The following is a 21605-nucleotide window of genomic DNA, read 5'->3' on the forward strand; positions in this document are numbered from 1 at the left end:
TTCTCAGATCGTTTCTCCTTGGTCTTCCGTTGAGATCATTAACCTTCTCCTGCCATGCTTTAATAGTTCTTTCCTCCTTCTGTGTCTTGTAGTGAGAAGATTCTGTTCTCAGCTTCCTCCAGTCTTGATGCCAAGACTTGCAAATTAGCTTGATATGTACTAGTAATATTTTTTATTTCACTTATATCTTCAGTTTTTTCAAGATAGTCTGTTCACTTGAGACTTGTTTTAGCTAGTCTGTAATTTCATGTAGTCTCAGAGGGGCAGCCTCTTCTTAGTCAGTTATTTTGGCAAGAGGACTGCCTGACAGCTTCTGCTTTTTTAGGATATTGTAGAAAGTCTGGAGATGGAGGAGCATCCATAATGATATTAAATTTAAAGAAGAGTTATATAATAATATCTGATGGAAATTAGATGGGGGGCGGGGAAGCTATTCAATTGCTGATGGTTGTGGATGTGTCCATGGTGATAACGAGGTTTGCTCCATAACAGTCCAAAGCAGTGTGGCCCGACGCGTGTTCACTTTCATCATCTGAGTCAGATGCCACCAGCAGAAGGTTGATTTTCTTTTTTGGTGGTTCGGGTTCTGTAGTTTCCACACCAGAGTGTTGCTCTTTTAAGATATCTGAAAGTATGCTCCATACCTCATCCATCTCAGATTTTGGAAGGCACTTCAGATTCTTAAATCTTGGATCAAGTTCTGTAGCTATCTTTAGAAATCGCACATTGGTACTTTCTTTGAGTTTTGTCAAATCTGCAGTGAAAGTGTTCTTAAAATGAACAATATGTGCTGAGTCATCATCTGAGAGTACTATAACATGAAATAAATGGCAGAATGTGGGTAAAATAGAGCCAGAGACATACAGTTCTTCCCCGAGGAGTTCAGTCAGAAATTTAATTAATTTAATTAAAAAATTTTTTAACGAGCGTCATCAGCATGGAAGCATATCCCCTGCAATGATGGCCGAAGCATGAAGGGGCATAGGACTGTTTAGCATATCTGGCATGTAAATACCTTGCAATGCCAGCTACAAATGTCCCTGTTCTCAGTTTCTGGTGACATTGTAAATAAGAAGTGGGCAGCATTATCTCCCATAAATGTAAACAAACTTGTTTGTCTTAGCGATTATCTGAACGAGAAATAGGACTGAGTGGATTTGTAGGTGCTAAAGTTTTGCATTGTTTTGTTTTTGAGTGCAGTTATGTAACAAAAAACCCTACATTTGTTTAAAAAAAAAAAAAAAAAAAACCCCTACATTTCACAATCAAGAGATTGCACTGCAGTACTTGTACAGACGCTCCCCAATTTACGCAAGCGTTCCGTTCTGGAACGTCTTGCATAACTCGAATTTTGCGTAAGTGGGAAACGTAACTCCAACCATTACGCCCAAAAAAACCCCCCAAATCCTTCCTATTTCTATCTTATGGAACTTTTTCTGTAAACTCGGATTTGCGTACGTCAGGTTTACGTAGCTCGGGGAGCATCTGTATGAGGTGAATTGAAAAATAATATTTATTTTGTTTACAAATATTTGCACTGTAAAAATGATAAAAATAATATCAAGTTAGTAGTGTACACTTTGTATTCTGTGTTGTAATTGAAACAAATATATTTGAAAATGTACTAAAACGTTCAAAAATATTCAATAAATTTCAATGGTATTCTATTGATTAACAGTGCGATTAAAACTGCAATTAATCACAATTAATGTTTTTGTTAATCACGTGAGTTAACTGCCATTAATCAACTGCCCTAGTTCTAACACAACAAAGTCCTCTTTCCCTAATTTTTTACTCCATTATTGAGAAATTTAAGAGAATTCATTTAAATTTGTGGAGTGACTGACTATGGGCAATGAACTGAGGTGATTCTGCAGGCTTAGTGAGCTGAATTGCAGCAGAGGAGCTGGGTGGCTATGATAATAAAGATATTTTTAAAACAGGTAGACAAACCAGCAGTTTTTGTTGTTTCTGCCTAACTCAACTAGGTATAAAAGGGGGCTCTCTGTCCGCATGGGAGTTCAGGAACAAGATGATTAAGTGAATTAGCTAAGAACAAATAAATAGAAGTGGGAGTTTAGAAACAGACCACAACTAACGGAAGTTCAGTAAGTACTTGAGGAAGTAAGTAATCAATGAGTAAAAACCTGGGTGGAGTTTGGGAAGACCAAATAGGGGAGAAGGCCAGCAGCAAATTGTTCAAAATGGGTGGATAACCAGCTCATTTCACAGACTAAAGAAGAACTGTCAAGTGGCACATGTATGTTCATGGAATAGACAGTTCTAGCTCTCAAAGACCAAGTACTCAAGACACAATTTGCTAAACTGGTGATCAAATGACAGAGAGACTTATAACTATGGTATATAGGGATATGATACAGAGTTGTGTGCACCCCATCTCCAGTTAAAAAGCCAGTGAGAGATGGTAGACCAAGGAGGAACTATTTCCCTTAGTCTTAACTGACTTGCTAATAAAAGTAGAAGACAGTGATTGCTCTACACCAAAGTCCTTCCAGAAATAGGACTCCTAATTGTGCTAAGCACACAACTTGTGATGGTATATTTTAATCTTCAATAATATAGTTAATGGAGTGCGTAATGACAGAACAGTGAACTAATTTGCCTAGTACAGTGTTTGTACATCTCTTGAGATTTGAGACCTGGTGGGGAGACACAAGTCATGGTACCTGTTAACACTAATGGTGCAGGTAATTGTGGAAGAGTTAATTTGTGGTAGCTTTTATTTAATTCTCTTTCAGGAATACTTTGCATTTTTACCTACAGCTCAACCCCTGAAAGGTTAAATGTGTGTAGCTGGGACCACAAATCTGTAGTCAGGGACTAGAAAAGCATACAATTCTCACTTAATCTTGAAGGATGAAAGAAAGTGGTGGTGGTGGTTCTTTTAAAACAAATACACTTAATGGAGAAGTCTGAAGCACAAGCAGTAGCTTGGGTTTGGGTGAGGAGATGAAAGAAGCCCTCACGACCTTAGTTCTGATCATGGAGCCCTCGGAATGGGCGAGGAGATCCATAGTACAGGCTGCCCTCCCACCATGGGAGGTAGCACTGTTCTTCAACTGAAACTGGAGTTTCTGAACAGCAACCCAAATATTCTACAGAAGCTCTGAGGCACCTCAGAGGGGATCTGTCTTCTCTCAGGCCATGTCTACACTGCAACATTATGTTGACTTAATTATGTTGACATAGAGCTACTGCAGTTATTAAATCGTGTGTGTGTGTGTACACACAGCTCCTTGTGTCGGTGGTGCATGTCCTCACTGGGAGCGCTTGAGTTGATTGTATTATCAGTGTGGGGTACTGTGAGATGACTTCTGAAGGCCAGTAATAGTCGTCATAAGCAGCGCAATGTCTACATTGACACTGTGTTGACCTAATTATATCGGCCGTGACTCTGTGGTGCTTGGGGATACAAGTGAATACACTTCCATAGCCATGGTGCAAGGCAGCTTATGTGGACCTAACCATGTACTGTAGACCAGGCCTTAGTCCTGTGTGCAGTGGAGCCGAACTGAGAGCAGGGGCAGAGGAGGCAGCTGTATCCAGCTTCAGTTGTCCTCAGTGCCTCCCTTCTCAAAGTTCATTATTGCTGCCCTCCTATTTCCTTGAAAAAACCTGCTGCTGTGCTGCTCTCCTAGATGCCACAGGAAACTTTTGGCTTCCACCTCCTCCTGAATCTGGACCAGTTTGCTCTATGTACCCCAGCTGCTCTTCCATGAAAACAGCAGCACTTCCAACACTGCTTTCCCTGCCTGACCACCCTTAAAGGAACAGCAGCTTTGCTTTTTCCTTCCCCTTTTCTCCTATGAAAAAGGCAGCGGTTGCTTCTTTCTGCTTCCTACTGTCCGCACTCTCGCATCCCTATAGCTTTGGAGCTGTTTTGATTCAATCAGACCATGTTCTTTTAAAAAACAAACAAACTCAAAATCCAGAGTGTTCTGCAGAAGACAGAGCACTTGTGAGGTATGCTTCCATGTATAGATCTCAATTTGGTTTACAAATGAAAATTAATCTCCCTACCAATGCCTCTCTGAGGAAAGTGGTGGTATGTTCATTTTACTTGGCAGATGGAATACAGCAGCAGAGAGTTTAAAATTGCCCAAGGGCACAGAATGACTCAGTGTTAGAAACAGAACCCAGAACTCAGGATACCTAGTTTGCTGTTTGAACCTTTACACCAATAACCGATGCCTCTTTAAAGATTTCTCTGGATGCTACACTCTCACATTTTCAAGGATGTTTGTGCACAATTATAGGTTAGTGTGAGGCTATTGCAGGATCCCTCATACACCCAAGTATTTTGTCCATCAAACAAATAGTATAAGATCTGTCACTTTTCTGATTGTAGGATGAAACCCTTCTGTGTCACTAGTGTTTATGTAGCATCAAATCAACTGACTCTTATTAAACTTTTACCAGATGTAATAAAAATGCTTCCCCCAAAATCATTTTTCAGAGCAAATCTTTATCATATGCTTCATCAAATAGACACACCAGAAATAGAAAATGCTATTGGTATTTCTCATGAAACCACTAGAATCAGAATAGCTGGAGCACTAACAAGGAAGAAAAACATGTTCCTTGTATTCATAGCAATTTATAGCTGTGCAACCTATAGAAGCTCACAGTAGAGACTGTTCTATGGGTTTTGCTAGTGCAAATATTTTTAGTTGGAATTTCCCTTTTTTGTAATATAAACTTAAAGACAGGGTTTGAAATTTTTTACCGGCTATCTGCCAATAGTGGGACTAAAGCTATACTATAATACAGTAACTCCTCACTTAACGTTGTAGTTATGTTCCTGAAAAATGTGACTTTAAGTGAAACAATGTTAAGCGAATCCAATTTCCCCATAAGAATTAATGTAAAGGGGGGGGGGGGGTTAGGTTCCAGGGCAGCTTCCTCTATTCTGCAAGCACCAGGGGTGGGGGGCTCAACCATCAGCCTGCCTACTCCACCCCTTCCCCCAAGCCCCCACCCTAGACCCACCTCTTCTCCCCCCAACCTCCTCCCCCTTTACTTTGCAGGCTGCATCCTGGCTCCTCCCCCCTCCCTCCCCTCCCTTCTAAATGCTGCAAGCCAGCTGATTGCCGCATTCGGGAGGCAGGGGAGGGAGGGGGGAGGTGCGCCAAGTCCTCGCTCCTCCCCCCTCCTTCCTGCCCAGGGCAATCAACTGGCTTGCGATGTTTTGGAGGCAGGAGGGAGGGGGACCCTGCGTGCCGAGTCCTCGCTCCTCCCCCTTCCCTCCTGCCTCCAAAATGCTGCAAGCCAGTTGATTGCCCCCGGCAGGAGGCAGGGGAGGGATGGGGAAGGCACGCCAAGTCCTCGCTCCTCCTCCCTCCCTCCCTCCTGCCTGGGGCAATCAGCTGGCTTGTAGTGTTTTTGATGCAGGAGGGACAGGGGAGGAGTGAGGACTTGATGCAGGCTCCCCCTATCTCCCCCCCCCCCTTCCTGCCTGGGGCAGTCAGCTGGCTTGCGGCATTCGGGAGGCAGGGGGAAGGTGCTGATCTGCAGGGTCTGCCGGCGGGCTGGAGGCGCTGTGGGGAGAGGGGAGATGTAGGGGGGCTGCCAGCTGTGGAGAAAGCGGGCAGCCAAACAACGTAAGGGTGGAGCATTGCACAATTTTAAATGAGTATGTTCCCTAATTGATCAGCAATGAAACAACGTTAAGCGGGACAACTTTAAGTGAGGAGTTACTGTAGTAAATATGAAAGACTGAGGCCCAGTGGTAATGCCTAAGTGAGAAGCCCAGCTTCACTGCCCCCACATGGCATTTCTACCATGTTGTTGTCTTTGGACTATGCTTTAGGGACTCCATCTTTTGTACTAGCCTCTGGATAGTAGGTATCCCATACATTTGAAGCTTCACACCCTTCTAGCTCCCCTTCCAGTGTTTCCTAGCTCTTGTGACCTTGCAAAAGCAGCAGCTGTCTGAAACGGACATGATTAATGACAGTTTCACAGCTGTTCACAGATTTCTATATAACAGCAGCAAAACTGACTAGTGTAATAATTTCACACTGTTGCTGCTTGGTAAAGTTATGAGTAAGGCTACATTTTAGTCATGGGTATTTTTAGTAAAAGTCACAGCCTGTGACCTGTCCATGACTTACTAAAAATACCAGTGAATAAAACGGGGCGTGGGGGAGGAGGGAGTGTGTGTGGCTGCCTGGGGGTCCTGCGGGTGCTGGGGAGGGCAGCCTGGCTGCTCGGGGAGGGGGTATGGGTGGTGGTGCGTGGCCCAGGACACCTGCTGGTGCTGGGGGGATGCTAGTGGCCAGGCTCCTTACCTGGCTCCATGCCTCCCCTACCCTTCAGCAGCAGAGTTTTTGTGTGGGTGGGGGTTGGGACACAGGGCGGGGTGAGGTGTGCTCTGCGTGGCATTTATCTGGGGGACTCCCAGCTGCCAGGTTGAGATGCAGCCAGGCAGCTCTGCGCACTGCCTCCACCTGCAGGCACCGCCCTCACATCTCCCAGTGGCAGCGGTCCTGGCCAATGGGAGCTGCAAAGCCAGCACTCTGGGTGGAGCCAACCAGCAGAGCTGCCTGGCTATGCCTCTGCCTAGCAGCTGAGTGAAGAGGATGTCGCCGCTTCCGGGGAGCCCCCCAGGTAAGCGCCACCCAGAACCCACCTCACCTCATCACGTGCCCCAACCCCCTGCCCCCTCCCACACCCAAACTCTGCAGCTGCTGGGAGTGTGGGGGAGAGGGTGCAGAGGCCCGAGACTGCCTCAGCTCCATGACCTCTGTGACAAACTCGCAGCCTTAGTTATGAGTAACAGCAGCAGAGAAATCGGAACTGAATGCAGACTCAGGAAAACATCACAAGGGCTTGAAATATGTTCGCAATAGTTGCTAGTCCAAGGACTAAGTCTACTCACCATGCTGAAATCCACTAGTATCTTGAGCCACTCTGTCATAACCATACAGCTAAGGTTAGCATAAAATCCCTCTTTACTCTGTAAAGGGTTAATCCCTCCTTTACCTGTAAAGGGTTAAGAACCTCAAATAACCTGGTTGGCACCTAACCAAAAGGTCCAATAAGGGGAGAAGATACTTTCAAATCTGTGTGTGTGTGTGGGGGGGGGGGGTGTTGTTTTGTGTTCCTTTGTGTTCTCTCCGGGTCAGCAAGGAACCAGGGTAAGGAAAATACATCTCTCTAAGCCAGGGGTCCCCAACGTGATGCCCGCGGGCGCCATGATTCCCGCCGGGGCATCTAAGTGCGCCCGTGTACTGGCCGGCAGACGAGCATCTACCGAAATGCCTCCGACAAGCTTCGTCATCCAGAGGTCTCATCGCTGAAATGACGCCGATTTTTGGTGGTATTTGATGCTTCTGGATGATGCTACTTGGCGGCATTTCGGCGGCGACGCCTATTGATGTTGCTGCTTGTCAGCGGAATTTCAGTGGATGCTCGTCTGCCGCCACGGTCCTCCGTGGCTCGTCGTCTGGCGCCTGCCAGACAAAAAAGGTTGTGGACCACTGCCCTAAGCCATAGCTAAACTAAGCATCTAATATTACAGAAATAGTAAATAATAGCAAGGAAATGCATTAGATTATCTTTTGTTTTAGCTTGTGAATTTTCCCTGTGCTAAGAGGGAGGTTTATCCCTGTTTTTGTAACTTAAAAGTTTTGCCTAGAGGGGAAATCCTCTGTGTTTTGAATCTGATTACCCTATAAATTACCTTCCATCCTGATTTTTACAGAGGTGCTGCTTTTTCTTTTCATTGTAATAAAGTTCTGTTTTTTAAGAATCTGATTGGGGTTTTTAGTGTCCTAAAAACTCAAGGGTCTGGTCTGTGCTTTACCTTAGTTACTGTCAAGCCTTCCCAGGAAAGGGGGTGAAGGGGCTTGGGGGGGATATTTTGGGGAAACAGAAACTCCAAGTGGTATTTTTCCTGGATCTTTGTCTAATTCACTTGGTGGTGGCAGCGTATCATCCAAGGGCAAGGAAGAATTTGTGCCTTGGGGAAGTTTTTATCCTAAGCTGGTAGAAATAAGCTTAGGGGGTCTTTCATGCGTGACCCCGCATCTGTACCCTAGAGTTTAGAGTGGGGAGGGAACTGTGACACACTTGCCTTCTTTCTGACTAGCAAAAGAAGAGAGTAAGCCTGAAGATCTTGTCTCTTGCTAGCTGAATTCTGTGCTCCCAAAAAATCTTGCTGCTCATTTCCCCCTAACTACACCAATTAATGCCGGGCTACCCCCCAGCTAAACTGATGTTATGGTATTCAAACTCTCCTCCCACGTTGTCTACCTGCTTGTTTGTCTTTGGAGCTGTTTGTCCGTGGACTTGATTCACTGCATTGGTTCATGTTTGGAAGGTTTTCTTTGCAACCATAAAAGCCACATACCTTTTTTAGTCTTTTATTTTATTTTAATGACGCATTAGCTTCTACAAACCTGGGTGAGCGGATTTTTCAAGTTGTGGGCATCACTGCATCTTTTAACTTTCCAAATGTGATCCAAATGCACTCATATCTCTTATGGCTGAAAATAACTTATTTAAATAGAAGCTTAAATTTTGCATAAATTGATGGTGGGTGCCCCCGCCAGGAAATTTTCCCTTCCGCTATTGGTGAGTGGGCAAGAAGGTTTTTCAAACCTTTTTTTGAACAATTTAACATATTTATATTAAACTTGTGATCTTTGGTATCAGATTTTTTTTGACACAATACAGTCGATGTAACTCTTTTGTTCTTGCTTGCACACAAAGTTGAATGGATTATTTATGAGATATGACATTTTCCCCCTGAAATGAAACTAGGCTATTTTAAGAGGAAAGAATATTTTCTTAATGTCATAAGTCATGTTATAAATCATGTGTGTTTCTGCTGCCAAAGGCAGACTTAATTCATTGTACAAAGAGAGAAATAGAGCAATAGTGCAGGTAAAGATATCAGTTTTGGAAGTTGAAACTGCAGTAGTTTGTTACTAGAGGAAAATATGTGTAATGTGGAGGCCACAGCCACATTTAAAGGGATGCTGGCAACTAAGAAATCTACTTTTGAGTGAAACCTAAAATTACTATAACTGAAAGATTAGAGAAAAATACATATTTTTTCCAGTTTCTTTACTTTGACTATACATAAGTACTTTCAAATTAAGTCTCAATCTTTCACTAAATAGGCATCTTTTGCTGTATGTGTGGATCTTCTCAACAGGAGAGAATTAAAAAAAAAAAGGAAAATACGTCTAATACCACAAATTGGCAGGTGTACCTTGAAATTACTTTTAAATCAGTCTTTAAAACTGATTAAACTTCAAGTTGTTCCTCCAAAAATGGTTTATTTTTATGAAGTAGATTGGCATTAAGACATTACCTGTGGTAGATATTTGTTGAGGCAGCTCTTTACTGATGTAAGCAGAGTCAGGATGAGATCTACCCTGACATCTGGTGGTACATTATGAGGAGTGGACAAAGGAATTTTTGGAATGTGCATTTGCATTGGTAAACCCACTCCACTTAGCATAACACACAGCAGCATGGGATGGTTATTTTCACACTGTGGAATCCCCAATTTCTTTGTTATTGGGGCAGGAAGGAAAAAAAAGTGCTGTTACCTTAATTATGTGAATGAGGAACTATGAGACTGCTTTATGACAGAAATGACTCAACCTACATTTGATCACTTGATCATTGCCTGTTAGGTTCACTCCCTCAGGGGCACCTGGCATTGGCCACTGTCGGTAGACAGATACCGGGCTAGATGGACCTTTGGTCTGACCTGGTACGGCCTTTCTTATGTTCTTATGTTACATTAAATAGTACTTGCTAGACAAGGGACATGGGTTCCAAAACCCAGTGAGGGGAGAGAGGCTGGGGACTGGTGTGTGTACCTGATGGTATGGGCCCCTTTTGAGGGCCTGGAACACCAATTGCACATCCTCCTCTCTCCACTGTTAAAGAGTAGAGCTAATTTTGAATCCTTTAGGAGTCCATCTGGAGGCTGCTGACCTGAGCTCACATTGGGCCAAGGTGGCACTGCAGCTCCTCTACTACAAGTTGAAACCATTAAGAGCTGAAATCACTAAAAGAGCTAAGCTTACTGAGCTGAGATCACTGAGTGGGGGAGCCTGAAGATCGATCGCTAAGCGGCTGGCAGAGCGGAGCAGTCTGCAGCACATTGGCGCAGCCCGTGGAACAGTGAGCAGTGTGGAGTGGTTCGCGGGGACGGCTGATGCGGTTCACGGGTTGGCTGGAGGAGCGGCATAGCTGATGGAGTGGAGCCAGTCGTGGTGAAGGCTGCAGCAGAACTCCACGGAGAAGCGGGGCAGTCGGCCCTGGCCCACATAAGGTGTCCCTTAACACCCTGTGTGTGCCCCCCCCCCATTTCCACCCAGGCTGGGGGGGGGTAAAACTCTGCAGATAAACTTTTGAACTCTGGGGTGGCACTGACCAGAGACAGAGACTCTTGGGTTGTTGGACTTTGGGGCTATTGGACTTAAGACAATAAGGGGGAAAGGACAGTGCCAAATGTACTTGGAGGTGGGTTTTTTGCTTATGGTTTGTGTATAGTCCTGTTTGTGGTGTCTCTCCAACGTGATGCCGCATTGTTTCCCTCCTTTATTAAAAGGATTTTGCTACACTCGGACTCTGTGCTTGCGAGTGGGGAAGTATTGCCTCCTGGAGGCGCCCGGGGGGGTGGTAGGTAATTGTCCCAGGTCACTGGGTGGGGGCTCGAGCCGGTTTTGCATTGTGTTATTGAAACGGAACCCCTGGATACTGAACCCGGCCCTTGTTGCTGCCAACTCAGAGTGGGCAGAAGGGTTACACTTATAAAGCTTGCTATAAATGCTTTTGTTACTATAGAAGGAGATTAGCAAGGCTTAACGTCTGTTGAACAATATTTCTCCTTTTTGCCCTCCCAAGTTTTTGGGTGAGGCGGCCCACTAAACTCGGGCCCTCCTTTTGTCCTCAATCTTGCTTTGTAGCATCATTCCCTTCAAGGAGAGATTGGAGGGAGGCCTGGTCTATCTACACACACAGTTTAATTAAAGCTGTGTTTTTAAATCTCTTTAGTTAAACTGGTGCAAACCCCTGTGTGGATATGTAATTTGGTTTAAACCAGATTTGTACCAGTTTTGCTTGTTAGTAAAACTAAGCCTGGTCTACAATAAAAAATTAGATTAACCCAACTACCTGATGTAGTTAAGCCAACTTAAGTCCCTGGGTGTAGGCTGATGGAAGAGTTCTTTTGTTGACCCCGCTGCTGCCACTCAGGGAGGTGGATTACCTATGCCAATGGGAGAACCCTTCCTGTTGGTGTAGTTAGTTTTTACACTGAAGCACTACAGCGACACAGCTGCAGCTGTGCTGCTGTAATGTTTCAAGTGTAGACAAGCCCTTACTAGGATTAAATCAGAATTGTAGCCACACAGAGTTTTATATGGTTTAAATTGCTTTTTTAAACCTATTTTAGATTAACTGATGGAACGTCTATGTGTAGGCAAGATGAGTCCATGTTGCTGGACATGTAGATTCCTATCATGATGCCTCCACAGTACTTATGTTTGTGTTTTGCTGGTGGTGGGCGGGGAAAAGGCTAAAAGTCCTGTCTAGCTACCAAATTATTGTGAGGAAGATGGAGGGAGACTTCTGTGTTACCAAGTAATCTTTTCTTTAAAAACATTTTAAAGGTCACTTCTAGGTTAACCAAAGGCAGCTTTATAAAAGCTTGTGTGCAGCAAGGAGATCAAGCGAAGTTCTGTGCAATGACAGATGTATGGTGATGCTGCAATAGACACAGCATAGTTCAGGTACAGCTTTAATGCAATCTTAGCTAAAGTGGCAACACTTCCTTTACTGCAAAGCACTAGCAGATCAAAACTGAAATCCATATGAAAACATGATCTGGTCCTGTACAGTTACCTCTTGCAGGGCTAACAGCTTAAACTTGTGACCAGTGGAGCAAATAACCCCCCTTCCTACAAGCAAAAAAATGCTCAAGATGCTAGACCAGCATAAAAAACAGCAATATATTGCTGAGAATAACAAATCAAAATTAGCAACAAACTAGACTGCTACAGATCCCTGCATAGAACTATCATTAGCAGACTATTTCACTACAGTGATATGTGAAAAACCTGTGGCAGATTCTTGCCAAATGCAGTCTCAATAATTGTAATCTAGAGATGGAAATTGGAAGGTGCAAGACACAGACCAAGTCTAGAGAGGAGTAATTATGCAACCATTGCGACAGAAGGATTGAGCCAGAGGGCACTTTATACTCCGATGTCCAAAATATGAGGGAGTGGAAGAAAGAATTCATAGTAACTTGAGGAAATCTCTAAGACTTCTTATAAAAAAGTGAGGAGGGAAAAATTGTTCCTAACCCTATGAGCAAGGAGAGAGACAGCAGAGAGAACAGTGCACTATGTAGCAGCCTACCATTGGATCAGGAAAGGACATTAATGACATATGGACTCGGGGGATCCAAATCTCAAGCACAGTGTGAAATCATAAACTGGGTGGATCTTAGCAGCTTCTGATTAGCGGACATGAGAGATCTCTCTCTGTAATACAGTGTGGCGATGCTCGTATAGCTTGCCATGCCAAAAACCTGAGTGATTTGAAACTGAGTAATACAATGTTAAAATTGACGGCATGTGGAGGGATTCCTCTGTGTCTGGAGTTTATTCCCCTCTCTCCTTCCTTTTCCTACCTTGCCATATGCATGCATACTGGCTCCTCAAATATTGTGAAAGCATACTTGGTGGAGGTAACTTACTTAACAAGATACTTATGAAGAACTATTTCATTTTTGCCTTGGTAATGAATAAGCTTATGGACTCAGAAACTTTCCCAGGGGAATATGACAAACAGCTTAACTGTGTCTGTAAATTACTCAATTTAAAGACTTCAAATGTAGCTGATAGTGTTCTGTGGCACTTTCTTTTGCAAGTTTCTTTGGGAAAGCTAGCATAGAATTGGATGTTGGCCTGCAAGAGAGGGCGCATGCTACAGTCTTGGTTCACCTCCTGAATCATGAATATGGTGAACAGAGGTGTCTTGTTCTCTTGTATATGGCTGAGAAGGGGAGGACTCTAAAATGTATTGTTTAGGATTTTTTTTACTTGAGTGTCACACCTTCAAGAAGGTGTCACACTGTACTACTCCTCTTTCTCTGGCCCTCCCCACTACTATGTGACTCTTTCATTTGCCAAATTGCCACTGGATGTAGCAGAGATCATAGGACTGGAAGGGACCTCAAGAGGTCATCTAGTTCAGTCCCCTGCACTCATGGCAGGATTAAGTATTATCTAGACCATTCCTGACAGGTTTTTGTCTAACCTGATCTTAAAAATCTCCAATGATTGGAAATTCCACAACCTCACTAGGCAATTTATTCCAATGGTTAACCACCCTGACATTAGGAAGCTTTTCCTAATGTCCAACCTAAACCTCCCTAATCCTTGCTGCAATTTAAGACTATTGCTTCTTGTCCTATCCTCAGAGGTTAAGAAGAACAATTCTTCTCCCTCCTCCTTGTAACAACCTTTCATGTACTTGCTATCATGCCCCGTCTCAGTCTTCTCTTTTCCAGACTAAATAAACCCAATTTTTCAAATCTTCCCCAATCGTCTAGACCTTGAATCGTTTTTGTTGCTCTTCTCTGGACTCTATCCAATTTGTCCATATCTTTCCTGAAATGTGGCGCCCAGAACTGGACAAAATACTCCAGTTGAGGCCTAATCAGCGCGGAGTAGAGCAGAAGAATTACTTCTTGTGTCTTGCTTATAACACTCCTGCTAATACATCTTGAGCTGATGGTGTCAAATTTGCAGATGAACTGAAGCTCAGCAGTTTCTCTTTGAAGTCTGGTCCTGAAGTTTTTTTGCTGCGGGATGGCCACCTTAAGATCTGCTATGGTGTGGCCAGGGAGGTTGAAGTGTTCTCCTACAGGTTTTTGTATATTGCCATTCCTAATATCTGATTTGTGTCCATTTATCCTTTTCCGTAGAGACTGTCCAGTTTGGCTGATGTACATAGCAGAGGGGCATTGCTGGCATATGATGGCGTATATTACATTGGTGGACATGCAGGTGAATGAACCGGTGATGGTGTGGCTGATCTGGTTAGGTCCTGTGATGGTGTCGCTGGTGTAAATATGTGGGCAGAGTTGACATCGAGGTTTGTTGCATGGATTGGTTCTTCAAAGAGAAACTGCTGAGCTTCATTTCATCTGCAAATTTGACACCATCAGCTCAAGATTAAACAAAGACTGTGAATGGCTTGCCAACTACAAAACCAGTTTCTCCTCCCTTGGTTTTCACACCTCAGCTGCTAGAAGAGGGCCTCATCCTCCCTGATTGAACTAACCTCGTTATCTCTAGCCTGCTTCTTGCTTGCATATATATACCTGCCCCTGGAGATTTCCACTACTTGCATCCGAAGAAGTGGGTATTCACCCACGAAAGCTCATGTTCCAAAACGTCTGTTAGTCTATAAGGTGCCACAGGACTCTTTGCTGCTTTTACAGATCCAGACTAACACGGCTACCCCTCTGATACTTTTATTTACTAGCATTTCGAGGAGTTCTTGCTTATTCCCCATACTTCTTGCATTAGTATAGAAGGTATTGATTTGTTTCCTGCTCCCTCCACTTGTCTCTCCTTTATTCCTGCTATAAGAGCCCATGCTCCCTGCAAATTCTGACCCTTCTCCCAGGTCTCTCTGTTTTTGACTTACCTGTGCGCTTTGGTCACCTGCCCCTTCGAACCTAGTTTAAAGCCTTCCTCACTACGTTAACCAGTCTGTATCCAGATACGCTCTTCCCCTTCCTCCGTAGGCAGACCCCATTTCTGCTAGGCAGTTCTTCTTCCTGGAACAGCATCCTGTGGTCAAGGAAGCCGAAGCTCTCCTGGCGACACCATCTTTGCAGCCAGGCATTCACCTCCAAGATGCATCCAGACAATGCTGCAATACCTACTTAAATAGGGAAAATTAAATTTGTGGGGGTCAAGTCCTGCTCCTATTGAAATCAATGGGATTTTTGCTATTAACTTCATTGGGTCTGGGATTTCACCGCACATTTCCCCTTAACTATAAATTTCATTTTCTTGTTAGAGTGATACCCATAGGATTATTTAAACGTTAAATCTAGAAGCATTCCTTCTAGCAGTGTCAGAGGTGACTTGATAAGATTCTGTTACATATATAGTTTACAGTTTTAAAAATGTATTTTTCCCCCTAATGATATTAGCAGTACCTTCAAAGTTTTTTGTTAGGTATGTGGGGTTTTTTACAATGAGATAAGTAACATGCATTAGCTGTCTTACTGTAAGAACATAGGGGAGACAGGCAGTGATGCAGTGCTAAATGTTATAGTGCTGGAGCCCAGCAGAAATGATCACTGGGTGGGCAGAGATTCACTGTATGGGGACACTTGCTAGTTCTTCCCTCCCTCACCTTCCTCCAGTTATACACAGCAGCAGGGTCACCCTCACCGGCACAAGAGAGCAATTGGCAGTAATGGCTTGCCTGGCTGCCCACCCATCTCGAGTGCCATGGGACAATGGCAGCATCATGCAGTGGCCAGCACGGACAAGGCCTGAGGGAGATCTCCTCTGAAAGGCAGCAAGTCTGTTCCGCATGTGAACACCAGACCAGGTGCCTGACGTGGCATAGGCCTGGCTTGGGTGCTGGTTCCCATCACCCTGCTGGGGCCAACTTCCATGCCAAAACAGTGGGTGACATGGCAGGCTGGCAGGGCTTAATCTGGTCCTAGGCCCTGTCCCTGCACTAGCCTTTAATGTTGGTCACAGCATTCAAATAACAATATGGCACCACAAAGCCACTCTGAGTATGCAGCTCCTTCAGACTCCCCCAACCCCCCGTGATGCTAACCTCTCCCCATGTGCTCTGTCTTTCTCCTGCCATTCCCACCTCCCTGGCTGTGTAAGCATCCCATGCTCGCCTTACCCCCTGCCTGCCCCTCGGCTGTGTAACCTCACCATGTACCTCACCCTCAGCCCTAGGAGCATGGTATGGCTGCCCAGACAGGGGTCCTGGCACCATCTGAAAAACTCCCTAGGAGCCCAGCCAGTCCCACATGCCCACACTGGTTTCAAGTGTGTTTGGGGCTCCTGCTTAGCAGTTCTGCAAGCAGCTGTGTCTGGCTGGGTGGCCTTATCTGGGGCTTATTTGTGGGGCGTAGGTGATGAATGAGCACAAAATCATGTGGCAGCCAGATCCTCCCCACATTGAACCCACTCAAAACACTAGGCCAGGCCCCAGGCAGTGTACCGCCTGCCAGAGACACAGCACCTACCGGCCTTACGAACCCCCTCACTTCCCTCCCTTGCAGCAAGGGCCAACACTGGCCCTGCAGAGAGTGAGAGATGGCTTCTGATGCAAGTGTATGGGATTGCAGAGTGAGGGGAGCTGGGACATGGTGTGGGATGAGGGATGGGTCTGTGTGATGGATTAGGAGGACAGGGTGGGCCAGCAAGAGATGGATGGGGGAATGGGTCCCCATGGTAGGTCTACAAGGAGAGGTCAGGGGGATGGGTTGGAGTACTTAATCTGTCAGGGATGTTGGATCTCCCCAGCAGGGTGTCCAGGTTGGTGACAGGGCTCTGGACCACTCAGTCCTGGTTGTGCTGTGGGTAGCAGCCAGTGAGGTGGCAGCTGATGAAGTCCCTGTGAGAGCCTCCTGGCAGCGCTTCAGTCTGCAGTATCTGCTCCACTACCAGCAATGGTGGCACAGCACAGCTGAGCCAGGAACTGCCACCCCCTACCCAGGGCCCAGCCTGTTCCCAATGGGGTCTTCCTGGAAGAGGAAGCTCCTGGCTCTGGGAGCCTGCCCAGCTACAAAAGGCAGGGACTGGCCTGGCTGTGAGGTGGCCTCAACCCAGCAATACCCTCATCCCTCCCTGAGCCCAGTGAGTTCTGCTTCCCCAAGCCCAGGGAAGCTCCTTCTTGTCTCCCAGGAGCTCCTGTTCTCCTTGAACCCAGCAATCCCTCCAGAATCCATGGAGGCAAGTTTCTGGCAGGCTGTTTTTGCCTTGCTTGTTCCCGGTGAACCCCTGCATCCCATGGTTAGTGCTTCAGCAGAGCCTACTGCCCAGCTCAGGCAGCTCTGCCCCTGGCGAGCAGACAGGATGTTCAGAGAGCTGTGTGCCCCCTACTGGTGGCCAAGGCACAGCATTGATAGCCCTGGCAGAGACAAAGGCCCTGGGGAGTGAGCAGAGTCGGCAGTGCTTGCCGTGGAGCCAGCCCAGAGACTGTATCACTGGGGGTGCAAGTGATACCCCTCTGTAATTCGAAAAAGTTCAGAAATAAAAATCTGTGTAGATACTGAAGTGCTGGAGTGTAGCTTCATCCTATATTTCAGGTGCTAGACGGATCATAGAATCATAGAGTATCAGGGTTGGAAGGGACCTTAGGAGGTCATCTAGTCCAACCTCCCTGCTCAAAGCAGGACCAATCCCCAACTAAATCATCCCAGCCAGGGCTTCGTCAAGCCTGACCTTAAAAACCTCTAAGGAAGGAGATTGCTCCCTAGCTAACCCATTCCAGTGCTTCACCACCCTCCTAGTGAAAAAGTTTTTCCTAATATCCAACCTAGACCTCCCCCACTGCAACTTAAGACCATTACTCCTTGTTCTGTCATCTGGTACCACTGAACAGTCTAGATCCATCCTCTTTGGAACCCCCTTTTCAGGTAGTTGAAAGCAGCTATCAAATCCCCCCTCATTCTTCTCTTCTGCAGACTAAACAATCCCAGTTCCCTCAGCCTCTCCTCATAAGTCATGTGCTCCAGCCCCCTAATCATTTTTGTTGCCCTCCGCTGGACTCTCTCCAATTTATCCACATCCTTCTTGTAGTGTGGGGCCCAAAACTGGACACAGTACTCCAGATGAGGCCTCACCAATGCCGAGTAGAGGGGAATGATCATGTAACTTGATCTGCTGGCAATGCTCCTACTTATACAGCCCAAAATGCCGTTAGCCTTCTTGACAACAAGGGCACACTGTTGACTCATATCCAGCTTCTCGTCCACTGTAACCCCTAGGTCCTTTTCTGCGGAACTGCTGCCTAGCCATTCTGTAGCAGTGCATGGGATTCTTCCTTCCTAAGTGCAGGACTCTGAACTTGTCCTTGTTGAACCTCATCAGATTTCTTTTGGCCCAATCTTCTAATTTGTCTAGGTCCCTCTGTATCCTATCCCTACCTTCCAGCATATCTACCACTCCTCCCAGTTTAGTGTCATCTGCAAACTTGCTGAGGGTGCAGTCCACGCCATCCTCCAAATCATTAATGAAGATATTGAACATTATTGGCCCCAGGACCGACCCTTGGGGCACTCCACTTGATACCGGCTGCCAACTAGACATGGAGCTATTAATCACTACCCGTTGAGCCCGACAATCTAGCCAGCTTTCTATCCACATTATAGTCCATTCATCCGACCCATACTTCTTTAACTTGCTGGCAAGAATACTGTGGGAGACCGTATCAAAAGATTTGCTAAAGTCAAGGAATAATACGTCCACTGCTTTCCCCTCATCCCCCTTCCATCCGGTCTGGCAGCATAACATCCTTGGAGAGAAGGCACTAGTTTTACACTGAGGTACCTAGGCGAGATGAACCACAGGTGGAGTATAGTGTTGACATTGCCAGGGTATCTTGTGGCAAAAACTACAGTGTCTTGTCTCCACTAGGGGGTTTACATCAGAATAGCTATGCATGTTAGTTATCCTGTGGTAAAAACACTTTTTTGTAGCGAAGGTAAAGCCTTTGTATGTCAAGATACTTGGCAAAAATCCTTACCAAGAATAGTAATTTTTAAAGCCTTTTTGAGCCATTGTTTAAATGTTTTTTTTTTTTTAAATATGCACTAACAAGTCAAAACATGCTTTACAATCACATTGTAAAGTTCTGAAGCCAGCGCCCCGCCAGCAGCAGTGCAGAAGTAAGAGTGGCAATATCATACCATGCCACTCTTACTTCTGCGCTGCTGCCTTTAGAGCTGGGAGGCCAGAGAGTGGGGGCCACTGACCAAGGGCCCAGCTCTGAAGGTAGTAGCGCAGAAGTTACTGTGGCAATACCATACCCTGCCATCCTTACTCTCTGGCTGTGGGCAGCCCTGCTTTCAGAGCTGGGCTCCCAGCCAGCAGCTGCCACTCTCTCGCCACCCAGTTCTGACAGCAGTGCCACAACCAACAGCTATGCAGGAGTAAGGGTGGGTAGCAGCACCGCAGCCGCCTCTACCTTATGACCCCCGCACGACTCCTTTATTGGTTAGGACCCCTACAGTTACAACTCTGTGAGGTTTCAGATTTAAATAGCTGAAATCATGAAATTTACAAGTTTTAAAATCCCGTGACCGTGAAATTCATCAAAATGGACTGTGAATTTGGTAGGGCCCTAATTATCTGGGACATCCAGGGACCTTCTGCTGCAGTGCATGGCTTCAATTCTGAAATATAGAGCCTTCTTCCCCAGCTCAATTTCTCTGAATTTTGTTGGTCCATTTCCTTCCTCTCTCCTGCACCCCACACATCCTGTGTGTGTCTCCATCTTCCCCCTACTTCCCAGACTTTTTTAAATTTCTGGTTTGTCACGTCTTCCTTTTTGTCCTACTGCTGGTAACTTTCCCTATCTTCATTTCCCTCCTCCCTACACACAAGTAGGAGGAAGTATCTTCACTTAGCTCCAGCAAACCTTCTTAGTATATCTATTGTCTGGTCAAAGCACAGTTGGTAAAGTTATGTCCTGTCCATTATCTTGTGGGTACATGCCAGGTCCTGTTAGCCTATGGTGGATATGCATAGCTAGAGATGGATTCCATGGTACAGCATTTTTCATAGCAACAACTTCATAAAAACTTATTTAAAATCAACCAGAATTCATAAGTTGTATGTAGCGTCCCCAAATCATCACAGGTGCATATGTATAAAGTAAATAAACTGAAAAATGTGGTTTCTGGATTGGATCTTCCTCCCAGTCTGAGTGCTGCATCTCTGTCAGGCCTGTCATTAGGGGAAGGCATTGGGAGGTGGTTGCCTCACTGTCAGTCCTGTCTGCTGACTCAGCAAGTAACAGCACTGCCAGAGCTCAGCTACCTCATATAGCCTCCAACACCATTCCACAGTCCTTCAGCTTCCTCACCCCCTTCTTATTCCCCGACCTCATGTTCTGCTGCCAGAACAGCCTCCAATCCATCCTTGCTTCTAGCAGCTGCTTACCAGCTACCTGAGAGTACTTCCCTGCTTTTCTCCGCTTTTCTCTCTTAATGCTCCCAGAACTTCCTTTCCTCCCTCCCCAACTTGCTGACCCCTAGGACTCCTCTCCCACATGCTTCTTTCTTAGTGGGTGGGTAGAGAAAGCGAGTAAGCATGAATGTGTCAGAGAAAGTGCACCCGTTCAGACCCCACCACCATCCATCATACCTTCACTTGTTCTCTTAACTATCCCTTGCATGCAGATTAATGCATGCTCTCTTTGGTCATCACAGTTGCCCATGCTGATACATGCTTGCAGCCCATCATACCAGTGTTGGTGAGGGATAAGGGAGATAGACACTGGAGGAGTAGGAGGAAGAACAAACGTGAATTGCCTTATACTAATTAAATACAAGAAATTGCACTTGTCATCAACTTTTCTGAGTGAGAGGTTAGGGGCATTTTACTCTTCTGTGGCAGGATGACATTTTACCTAGATTGCTGTCCCTTCAGTGAGCCAGTATCCATGACCTTCTGGGATGTATCCATTCCAGATGGCCATGAATATTCTCATACTGGCTCTTGCTTTTATAGATTGTTTTGTTACAGGAAAAATATATATATATAAATAAAAAATAGGAATGGTGGAACTTGTTGGAATGATGTCGTGTTCTTTGAGGTGATCTATGCATATTTCCTCTTGTGGGATATGACCCTTGCTGCTCCTGAGCTTCAGGAACTATCTGAAAAAAGCAGTGCCCATTGGGGCTGCATGAATGCCCTTATTTGGCACCGAACACTTGGAGCAGGAATTATAAAGGATCATGTGGTCCTCAGTTGCCTCAGTTCCTTTCTTTGCACAGCTAGTTGCCTGCATCAGGATCTTCTTTCTTTGTGTAGCATATTGACCAGACTTTGTGCTTATTGCAAAAACTCTTGGGTGGTTTTTATTTTGGTCCTCCTGGTTGCACAGTAAGGTTCCTAGATGGGGACTGGCTCAATTCTTTGGTAGGATGTATATGCTCAGCGCACAACACTGACTTATGTTTTGCTTCTAGGTATATCCGATTATATGGGAGAAAATTTAGCAAAGAAGATCATGTGCTTTTTATCAAGTTGTTGTACGAGTTAGTAACAATTCCAAAGCTGGAGATCAGCATGATGCAAGGATTTGCACGTCTATTGATAAACCTGTTAAAGTAAGTACATTTTGCTAACATTCTTCTACTTAAATATTTATATCCATAAATAGAACATTTGATCCTTGACCTACAGTATAGTTAACTGCATCATACAAATTACTTCACTTCCTCTTACCCTGCAGAGATCTTTGATAATGGAGGGAAATTTGAGAAAAATGGTCCCTTTTGAGGCTTGATTTCAATATTGATCAAATAGCTAAATATCATATGT

The 21605-nt window shown here is 45.2% G+C and overlaps 1 protein-coding gene across 1 annotated transcript in view; it reads left to right on the forward strand.

Annotated features, from left to right (window-relative positions):
* Window positions 1-21605, forward strand: part of PSME4 (proteasome activator subunit 4) — a 230265-nt gene that overhangs the window by 17388 nt on the left and 191272 nt on the right. The window contains exon 2 of the mRNA XM_045009566.1: window positions 21251-21391. Coding sequence (XP_044865501.1) covers window positions 21251-21391 — 141 coding nt within the window. The remainder of the gene's footprint in view (window positions 1-21250; window positions 21392-21605) is intronic.

This window comes from Mauremys mutica, chromosome 3 (assembly GCF_020497125.1).
Source record: "Mauremys mutica isolate MM-2020 ecotype Southern chromosome 3, ASM2049712v1, whole genome shotgun sequence".
Lineage (NCBI taxonomy): Eukaryota > Metazoa > Chordata > Testudines > Geoemydidae > Mauremys > Mauremys mutica.